Below are 11,088 nucleotides of genomic sequence, written 5' to 3' on the forward strand. Positions count from 1 at the left end.
TTGCAAACGTTTTGGAAGTCGAACAGACTTCCGGAATGGATTCCCTTCGACTTCCAAGGTACAACTGCACAACTGTTCTGGACCAAGAGACCCTGACCACAGCGGTTTGGGCATCAGTGACTTAAAAATTGGATTACTGCAATGCACTCTATGTGGGGCTTCCCTTGTGCTTGATCCAGAAACCACAGTTAGTACAGCAGCTGATAGGAGAGAGATCCTGTCAGCAGATAACGCCTGTGCTTAGAGATATGCAGTGGTTGCCGATTTGTTACTAGGCCAAGTTACGATGGGTATATAAAGCCCTTGACACCTTGTGTACTTGCAGGATTGCTTTCCTCGACCGCGTTGATACGTTTTCAATTACTTGTTCTTTAACTCTTATTGATCATTTTAATATGGTTGCTATCAAGCAGTATATAAATTTTGTGAAATAAATAAGATATCTGCTTGTGCTGGCACATGCTGTGTGCTTGTTCTCAGACCATCTCTGCTAGCATGGGAATTTTTTGGATGAAATTGTTAGGGTTTCAGTTCTTAGAGGCTAAAACTAAACTTGAGACTGGCTGTTCCAACAGTTAAGTAGTGCAAAAGTGCCCTAAGCACCCTTCAAAGTCAGCACAGATATATTCTGGTCTTAGGAAAATATGTTTGAAGTGGCCCAAATTTAAGTTTTTAGAAAATGCATATGGATGAAACATATATCTTTGGGTAAACAGATGCTTTCTTGGCTGTTTTCCTACATTACCATCCCCAGTTCTCAAATACGTTTCAAAATAAAGAGCTTTGCTTATGGATGGCATTTAGCTGGCTGGGAGTGGCTATTCTTCCCTTCTTTCATTTTGTACTTTGAGGGCACGAATACCTGAATACAGGTATTATACACATGAAGTGCACAGCAATGTGTAGAATTAGATTAGCACCTTTTTATAAACGGGGGGAAATCCTTTGCCAGCTGCTGCTTCTGAGGTGTTTTAGACGCACCTTAATTCTGTGTGTGACTTTATGGGGCATGCTTCCGAATATGAGAAGTAAACAGTGAGAATCTGCTCCCAACACTCTTTAAGGAAGCTATTTGCTTTCTTTCTTTTTCTTTATGAATATGTCGTATGAACAGAGTATGTTTGCCTTGCCTAGTGAATGGGGATCTTAAGGTAGCTTCCTGTATATTTAAACCACAGTAGAATAGAGAGTAGGGATGCTGGTGGCACTGTGGGTTAAACCACAGAGCCTAGGACTTGCCGATCAGAAGGTTGGCGGTTCGAATCCCCGTAACGGGGTGAGCTCCCGTTGCTCGGTCCCTGCTCCTGCCAACCTAGCAGTTTGAAAGCACGTCAAAGTGCAAGTAGATAAATAGGTACCGCTCCAGTAAACAGCATTTCCGTGCACTGCTCTGGTTTGCCAGAAGCGGCTTAGTCATGCTGGCCACATGATCCAGAAGCTGTACGCCGGCTCCCTCGGCCAATAAAGCGAGATGAGCGTCGCAACCCCAGAGTCGGCCACGACTGGACCTAACGGTCAGGGGTCCCTTTACCTTTACCTTAGAATAGACAGTGGTACACTTAGAATGAAAACAGGTTTTGTGAGGAAAACAGGCAGTTCCCAGGCTCATGTACCCCTCTTAATGCTAATGAGGGACCAAGGGGACATTTGGTTAACAGCTGATTCTCCTCTGTGCATGTCCCAATTGCTATTTTTGCTTTGTTGCTCCAGCTAGTCTAGAAGACCCTGGGAGCATTTGTAGGGTGAGAATCAGTTGGCAGAAGAAACACCAAGCACCTCTATCCAAATGCCCTCTCCTCATTTTCATTTAGTGGCAGGCACATTTCGGAAACCTGTTTTGTGGCGTAACGTTCTGCCCTTATGATGGCACCACTTGACCTTGCACAGTAATTCTATGCTTTATTCAAAAAAGCAGTGTTTCCATGCATAGTGTAAAACTAAACAAAGCAAGCATACAGAAGCACAACACAAAATCAGGAATAATGAGTGAGTGTGGATCCTTTTAATACTGGATCATGCATTTCCGAACCTTAAATCTCTACGCAAGCGATAGGAAAACAGATAAAATACGGAACATTCGAGTTTGGAAGCAAAAAACAATCCATGTGATCTAACTTCAAATTTTCCCAACAGCCCTTCTGTAAAATTAAGGCACATTTCAGAGATAACAAACAAAAACTTGTTTTGTGAGTTAAAAATATCTCTGAGGAATATCACCTGTTCTTTGGCAAGAATGCGGGATCAATTTCTGTGTCACCTGGCAATTCTTTTGCTTGGGATGGCTGTAAAAAAAATGTAAAAATACTTTCCTTCCCTTCCACTTTAATAATTAATTTTTACGTGCCACTTTAATAACCTGCACACAAAGCAAAGGCTCTCCTTGTTAAAAAACAGACTGATAGCTGACTTGTAAGCTGTGTTGGTGCATAACTTGACTGTTTCTCGCCATGCTATGAACTGTGTGCACTGTGTGCATGTGTGTAAAAAAGGTTAAGAGCCGCTGTAGCTGAATTGGGTGCCATGCTGTTATCAGACGAGGAGAGCAGTATTGTTCACCAGGTGCACGCCGTCCGCTCTGTAGAGGATTCCATCTTCATGGAGTCATCCCTTGATCCTCAGTTACTTGAAGACAGGTAACACAATCTTAACTTAATCTCTCCCTAGAGGAGAAACTCAGACAGTGCCTTGCTCTAAAATACTTAGAACTAACCCCATGCTAGAAACAATTGCCATTAATCCGTTTGAAGTTCACTCCCCCCCCCCCCAAAAAAAAAAGATTTGGAGTTTGTCTGTAGGTGGTTTTGTACCTCGCTTCACTGATTGCCCGCAATAAATAGTCAAAGCACTTAATTTGCATGGAATTTGGAGATGTGCTTGAAGTGCTGCCTAGACCCTTGGAGAATCTGGTTTGGCCTCCTTGTGTAACAGTGTGTAGCAGTTGTATAATCCCTGCTTTTATTGAAGGAGCCCTGGTCATTTTTGAATTTGCACTCCGAAACCTGCTCTTGTCTGTTAGGGTGTACGTGCACTTGGATGTCTACCTCGTGTACTTTAGAAGTTTCCCCATTATTTCTAATTTTGATTTTAAAACGCCTAGGCCAGAAAATTCTTTCTAGCCTTTTGTTCTATAGGGCAGTCCTAAATCAGTTCCGTAACACTCCATTTGAGAATCGCTGTGCCTTGAACTAAGGTCGCTGCAGTGACCTTTTTGCTTGAGACCGTGTCTGTCGCATTGTGGTAAGCCACCTTATTTTAGCCAGGCTAGCTGAGCATGCTCACAAAATGATGTGTGTTGGGAGCTTCCAGGTCACTGGTTGTGTGTTTTCCTTTGGTCTTGTCAAGCTCATTGTGGCTTCCTTTCATCTACCATACCCATGCTCTTCTGTTGCATTTTGTTTTCCTCGTTTGATATCAAGGCCTGGCTCACTAACCTCTTAGATCACAGTTACAGATAGGTAGCCGTGTTGGTCTGCCATAGTCAAAACAAAAAAAATTCCTTCCAGTAGCACCTTAAAGACCAACTAATTTAGTTCTTGGTATGAGCTTTCGTGTGCATGCACACTTCTTCAGATACATTACTGTTTTTACAGCATTATGAGTCCTCCAGTTGTGCCATTACTACACATGGGCCAAAAATGAAGAGGAGGAGGGAGGGCGATAATTTTGTAGTTGTCTACTGTACTAAGAAAATGCTGTTAACAATTTTTTTTTGAAAGATGACTTGGATTGAAGTTTTAAGGAAACATGCAAGAACATAAAAATATAATGCAGTCCCAGCAAACCAGGAAGCAAATGGGAATATTGCAGTTATAAAATAGGAAAATAAAATAAACTGCTCTTAACAACAACCACATGAAAGCCACCCAAGAGCACTTTTCCAGCACCCCTCTCTAGGTGTTTTGCGAAGCTGATGATTACTGTAGCCTGGGAATCACCAGCGTGGGTTTGTGCTTATGTTATCTAAACCAGTCCTTGGTATCCGTAGAAACAGCTCCAGAGGGGAAGGGGTGGGCGCTAGGGAGCAGAGGGTAGACCTAGGAGGTTAAAATACCTATGGCCGGCCCTGATTGTGTGTTGTTTTGATATGATAAATGCATTTACAGGCATTTTGCTGCTCTAGCTTTTGGAAAGTATTACACTTGTCAGTTCAAAACGGCCCATTTCATTGCATGAGAAAATAACAGCTTAAATTGTCAAAAGTCCCCCAAAAATGGGAGTTCAAGCATTTGAAATGAAGGCAAGACAATTTTAACACATCGACTGCAACACTTGAGCCCAATGCACCAGGAGATAATTATTGGTTATATCTTAGTGTGTAATTCTGCACCAACTTTCTATAGCCAAAGTATTTCCGCAAGTCTGGTTTTCCCATTTTGAGAATTTTCTTGTAGCTCCAATCATCAGAGGCTTTCGCCAGTGGTGGAGGGGCAAGCAGCCACTGCCAATTCCCCTCTTAAAGCCCCCAGGCACTTGCACTGTTCCAGAGGGTCTCTCGACCCCGCAGAACAGGTTTCTAAGGCTTAATGGGGGCAGTCTGCAAAAATATTTCCAGCTCCACCCCTTTCAGCCAGCAATAGCTTCTACTGGATTAGAGTCTGTGCCATATATTGGCCTCTCAAATGAATGCATGAATCTTACTATCTTACGTTTGATTATTTATCACTTCTTTCTAGACTGCTTTGGGATCACAGGGCTGTTCATATTTACAGAACAGCAAACAGTACAAGAAAATCACTGAAGCCAACATATGCATTGAAACCCAGAAGTTCAAACACATTGAAAGTGTCCATCAGCAGATCTGTATTAATGATCCAGCACAAAACATCAAGCCTAGATAAATGAAATATATCTAAAGCTTTCTGTGAAAACTCAGCAGTGAGCGTGACTGGCACTCCTCCAAGGGAAGGGAGTTCCACAGATGGAGCATCACCACAGACAAGACCCTATCCCATGTCACAGGGCAACAAGCAGTGCTCATTGGCAGGACTGCAAAAACAGCCTCCCCTGTAGATCTTAAGGCCTGGGCCAACAGATACAGGGGTAGCTCCTTCCTGTATTTGGGCACTAAGTTGTTCAGGGCTTTATAAGTTGATATCAACACACTGAGTTGAGCCTAATATGAGAATAGGTGTAATACGATACCACCTAGAACTCTAGCTGAAGCTTCCAGACTATTTTCAACGGAAGTCCTACACACATCTAGGCATGAGGCTACCAAAGCGTTGGTCACTGTGGCAAGACAGTCCTGCTCCTGGAATAGCTGGATGCCGGTGGCGCTGTGGTCTAAACCACTGAGCCTCTTGGGCTTGCCAATCAGAAGGTCGGCGGTTCGAATCCCCACGATGGAGTGAGCTCCCGTTGCTCTGTCCCAGCTCCTGCCAACCTAGCAGTTTCAAAGCATGCCAGTGCAAATAGATAAATAGGTACTGCTGCGACGGTGTTTCCGTGCGCTCTGACTTCCGTCACTGTGTTCTGTTGCACCAGAAGCGGTTTAGTCATTCTGGCCGCATGACCCGGAAAGTTGTCTGTGGACAAGCGCCAGCTCCCTCGGCCTGAAAGCAAGAAGAGCACCGCAACCCCATAGTACCCTTTGAGTGGACTTAACCATCCAGGGGTCCTTTGCTTTTACCTTTACCTGTTCCTGGAATAGCTGGAGCAGGAAATAGCCACTTATTGCCACTGAGGCCAGCTGATCTTCCAGTGACACTATTGGATCCACAAGTACCTCCAAGCTACATACCTGCTCCTTGAGAGGGATCATGATTTTGTCCAGGCAGTTCATCTCCACATTTCCTGGACACAGAAACTACTCATAAGTTCTTCCGCCTTATCAGTATTCAGTCTCCGTTTACTCACCCTCGTTGAGCCCTTTACTGTCTCCACGCAATAAGTTTGATTCATCAAATGATAATTTCAATTATATCAAATTGGTTTTTCCTGTAACTGAGCAGTGCTTTGAAAAGTTGGAACAAAAGCATTGACTCCTAAGATTTTACAAGAAATAAAATTGAGTTTGTGTAACTGGATTGAAACTGACTCGTGTAATAGATTTCCAAAAGCAGGCTTATCTGTGTGTTTTCTTTCTGGTGTTGCCACTGCAAAATCAGTTACATTTTTTTTTATGCTCTTCGTATTGCAGGCATGTGACGCAAGCAGACCTCAAGAGCTCCACCTTTTGGCTTCGAGCGAGTTTTGGTGCTACAGTCTTTGCCGTTTTGGGCTTTGCCATGTACAGAGCATTACTAAAGCAGCGATGATCTGGAAGAAAAGCACGTTTCTCGCAGGGGAGGGGCCTACCAAAAGGGAAAGAAAAAGAAACTTTTATGTACATTCTAAATCCGCTAGAAATATTTATATATGCGAGTTACTTTATTACTTGTAATTCATGGATAAGATTATTTTAAATGATAGCTCTAAACTTGCAGTATTGCGATGGTTGTGGAAGATGTTTTTGCATTACAGTGGCTAACTGAAAACGGCTACATTTGTTAAGGCCCAAAGGGAATTATTGTAAATATAACTTGTATATATTAAGGCTGCGAGCCGTAATGTCCCCCAAAGTTATTATAACTGGCATTAATAGATGTTTCAAATGGAGTGAGCGAGAGTGTAATTAGAATTTGTTTTAAGCAATGTAGGTTCAAGTCCAGGATCACCATTCATTTATTTATTTCACAGGTGTGTGACGTTCTCTCTTTGGGCTCACAGTGCTTGAGGGAGGGCTGAGTTCCCTCCTCTTTCAGTGACTGAACTGCTCCTTTACCCCACAGATCTTATTTCACAAGTGTTTCATTCCCACTGCAGCTTTTATTGGACTTGGATTGATTATTTTTACATCCTAGGTTAAGCAGCAAAATGTGCCGCAGGTCAAGGATATTGGGGGGGGGGGGGGGGGGAGAGCTGTGCATTCCCTCCGATAGAAGAGCAGCAAGCATCATCCGTGTGTTTGTCAGAATCTTGACTTGTGTGCCATTCCGCAACTCTCTCGTTTCCCACTCTTGTGTTTTGCAGACTTTTCAAAGGGGGGGGGGGCGGCAATCAATTTGTATATTACAACTGTTTATAATTCCAAAGTGTTTTGTTTCATCCTCACTTCCGCAAGCCGTTCTCCCAAAAGCTGGGCGTATGGGGTAGAGCCGAAATATTACACAGTGCTTTACTCTCTACTTGGTAGATTAGTTGCATGGTTTGCACTGCGTCCTATACTTCGCTGGAATTACCTGTAGGTGGCATTTTTGAACAAAAAAGAAGGTCAGGAAACCTCATAAGCGGAAATTCCTCACTGTCAAACCTATTTCTCTTCCCACCCCCACCCCCCCCAAATCACTGGCCTTTTCAAGTATTTCAATAAATAATTCTACTGTGCTGTGTTTTGAACGCTCATTCGTGTACTTTTCTAAGCGGTAGTGATTCAGTGTGCACAGCAACGATCACGGTTCCCCGGCACTATAGCACAATCCAAAGGCTTAAAAGAAATGTGTAAACCTGTCTAAGAAATGCTGAACTCTCGATTAGTTCAAATCTCTGCTCAGTCACAACTCTCGCTGGGTGATGTTGGGTAATCGCCACCTAGGGCTGTTAACATAAAAATGGGGAAAATTCAAGAGGGCCCAGGAGGAGGAGCAGAACTGCTTGTAGGCCTAGAATAGTTACCGGCAGTAGAGCTCAGTGGGTAGATATCAGTCCCTGGCATTGCTAGGTAGGGCTCCACCTGGAAAGCTACTGCCAGATGGTACTGAGCTAGGCAGACCGATGATCTGACTCTGCAAAAGGCAACTTTCTGTGCTCCTGTTCATGCATTACAGTGGTGCCTCGCAAGACGAAATTAATTCGTTCCGCGAGTTTTTTCGTCTTGCGATTTTTTCGTCTTGCGAAGCACGGTTTCGGAAAAGTTTTGGAAAAGCTTCAAAAATCACCAAAGTCTTCAAAAACCTCAAAAAAGGCTACCACACCGCGTGCTATGAGTTGCTCCTCGAAGTCAAGTTGCAACTGTATTAACGGTTTTAAGAAAAAGGAAACAAACTTGCAAGACGTTTCCGTCTTGCGAAGCAAGGCCATAGGGAAAATCATCTTGCGAAGCAACTCAAAAAACCAAAAACCCTTTCGTCTTGCGAGTTTTCCGTCTTGCGAGGCATTCGTCTTGCGAGGTACCACTGTACACAGTTTCCACTGGGAAACCCCCCATGAACAATAGAGGAGTTTTGGCCATACTGTGTGAATTGAGAAGAACACAGTTCTAGCAGCGCAGTGACTGGCCTGGGCTTTCAGGCATTAGAAACCCCCAGAATGCTTGCTAGGCACACATGAGAACTGGAAGACCCTTGTGAAGAACTCTCGGCCTTTTATCTGTTTAACCCCCTCCCCATATCATGTGGCTGTAGTTCCATTTCAAAAGATGTAAATGGACAACTTTCAGCTAATGTTTCAGGCAGCTGGTTCCTTGAAAAGGTGGGCACCACTGCCATTACCTTAGTTCAGAGTGTTGGAAAAGGTGGTTTTGGGGACCCCTTTCAGCTTCCATTTTGTTCACAGTGAACGGCATGGTTTCGGAAAGCCAATTAAGCACTACTTTGCTCCTATAGCTTAGGTTGGATTTTGTCTGCCCACATATCAGCTGTTAGGAATGCCATGAGATTTTGATACTCAGAAAACATCGTTTAAGACTTAGCTCGGATTTCTATACCATAATTACCAGGAAGCTGCTGCTCATAGCACTGCTCTTTGGAGAACTTGGTTTTGTAAAACGTGGGAGTTCCCCTTCATGTCTTTTCATTACAGATGGATCTGTAGAATTTCCACAGAATTGTTGAAGCTGGCTTATAGGAGGAAACTTGGTTGCCAGGAAGGAAGAAAAAGCACTAGACATTAGCAATGAGAATTCTAGCTGTACATCCTAATTGCAGATTGCTGAGCATTGGACAACTTGAACATGAAGGTATATATATATCCCCTACTGTAATACTGTGCTTGTATGACTAGTGGCTGCTATCATGGGGATGGAATCATTCTCGTGGATAAAGGAATGGGAAGCAGCTGAGTTCTTCATATATGCAAATGCTTTTGCAAGGAGCCAAGTGAATTCTGCTTGTGGAAGGCAGAATGATAAATAGGTTTCATGCCATGAGGTGTGGGAAACATGGAGCAAGAGGAATTAATACGATTCTGTTCCCACAGTGAGACACACAAATGTCCTTTGCAGCTAGTGCCTTATACTGGTTCCAACCCAAGCATGGTCTGCTCTGAAAAGTAGAGGTCCTTCCTAGGCCTACTTCAGGTGCTGGGAAATTAATTTAAAATAGGGTTTCGGTGTTAATAGAATCATCAGCTGAAAATCTCAGACTCTGTTAAGACCTGGGGCCTAACTGGGCCTTGCCTCCATGTCGATTCCAGTGCCAAACCTGTTACATTTATCTTGTGGGGAACTCACTAATCTTGTACAGGAAGCTTCCTTACTACCTCAGTTGCTGTGTTATAAAATCATTTCCCATGCAGTTTCAAGTACCATGAAAATAGAAACATTTGTTCATGGGGTTTGCAGGGGGGGGGTGAGAATAACACCTGGCAAGATATCTATGATCAAGATACTATGAACAATTTATTGTTGTTAGCCGCTCTGAGGCCGGCTTTGGCTGCGGAAGGGCGGGATATAAATAAAAATTATTATTATTATTATTATTTATTATACAGTCATACCTTGGAAGTCGAACAGAATCTGTTCCAGAAGTCCGTTTGACTTCCGAAACGTTCAAAAACCAAAGTGCAGCTTCTGACTGGCTGCAGAAAGCTCCAAAAAAAGTTCGAAAACCAGAACACTCACTTCCAGATTTTTATTGTTCAGGAGCCAAAACGTTAGAGAACTAGGCTGTTCAACTTACAAGGCACAACTGCATACCGTATTTTTCGCTCTATAAGACGCACCAGACCATAAGACGCACCTAGTTTTTGGAGGAGGAAAACAAGAAAAAAATATTCCGAATCCCAGAAGCGAAAGCAGCAATCCCTCTTGCTGTTCTGGCTTCTGGGATAGCTGCGCAGCCTGCATTCGCTCCATAAGACGCACACACATTTCCCCTTACTTTTTAGGAGGGAAAAAGTGAGTCTTATAGAGCAAAAAATACGGTAAATAAGTGCAAAAGTACAAGCTGAATGTGAGTGGCCTTGCTACATCTGTTTTTAGTCAACATGGGGAAATGCCATGTACCCATCTGGATAGATGTGTTTCCCCATCAAGTTTTCTACTTTTTCCATTAAAAGAAACCAACCGTTTTTCTTGCTTCTCTGCTTAAAACATTTGCTGTGATTTTGTACGCTTGGTGCCGGCTGACTTTGCTTTCAACAAGAATCGAGATAGGATGCAGATTGCCATGGCAATGTGTGAAAATAGCTTTTCACATCAGCCAGTTGCTATATCTGGTTTTTGGCAGATGGGAATGCAGTAGCTGATTGGTGCTTGAGAAAGACGGTGTGAAGGAGCCAGCCGAAAGACAATACGTAGCAAGCAGAACATGCAGGTCTACCCGTTTGGTGGAACAGACTTCCAAATATAGGTTCACGTTGCTTCTGGAGCTCTGTAAACATTTCCCCTAATTGGTATCATATTTGGGCTTTAAGGACAATGCCACAGCATGTTAGAGTAGCAAGATGAAGTATAGGTTACTTGCAATTAAACAAGAATACAAATAGAACTGGCTCTTAGGGATGTGGGATGTAAGTTACTGTAGTGTGAAACCTGGCTCTTGGTACCATTTCCATTTCACTGGCAATGCAACCTCCTTCCATCTTGCACTTTCTCCTCTCCACCTTATACCAGCTACCTAGAGAAAGCTGGCAGAGTGCCATGTGCTGTGCCCCCCCCCCCTGCTGATCTGGCGTGACAAGTTTCTCAGAAAGAGACAGGGATGCAACGACAGCAAATCACCACAAGCCCACATGATGCTCTGACGTTTTGCCTTGAAACCACCTGCGCCGTTTCTGCTTCAGGTGTTGAAACTGAGAATAAACATCCCTGTTGGAGTTTCACCTAAGGAGAGAGGCCACTTAATGCTTTAGCTGTCCAGATTTAATGCCAGATATGGATAGGGTTTTGAA

General features: G+C 43.5%; 1 protein-coding gene across 4 annotated transcripts in view; it reads left to right on the plus strand.

The window, feature by feature from the left end:
* RHOT1 (ras homolog family member T1) overlaps positions 1 to 7,365 on the plus strand; it is a 71,150-nt gene extending 63,785 nt beyond the window's left edge. For 2 of the 4 annotated variants that reach the window (XM_077923970.1, XM_028711579.2), the window contains 2 exons: positions 2,490 to 2,633; positions 6,140 to 7,365. In XM_077923970.1, coding sequence (XP_077780096.1) covers positions 2,490 to 2,633; positions 6,140 to 6,257 — 262 coding nt within the window. In that variant the 3' untranslated portion in view covers positions 6,258 to 7,365. The remainder of the gene's footprint in view (positions 1 to 2,489; positions 2,634 to 6,139) is intronic. The other 2 variants (XM_028711562.2, XM_028711572.2) reach the window with 1 other exon arrangement.
* Positions 7,366 to 11,088: the final 3,723 nt, after the last annotated feature.

This window comes from Podarcis muralis, chromosome 2, assembly GCF_964188315.1.
Source record: "Podarcis muralis chromosome 2, rPodMur119.hap1.1, whole genome shotgun sequence".
Lineage (NCBI taxonomy): Eukaryota > Metazoa > Chordata > Lepidosauria > Squamata > Lacertidae > Podarcis > Podarcis muralis.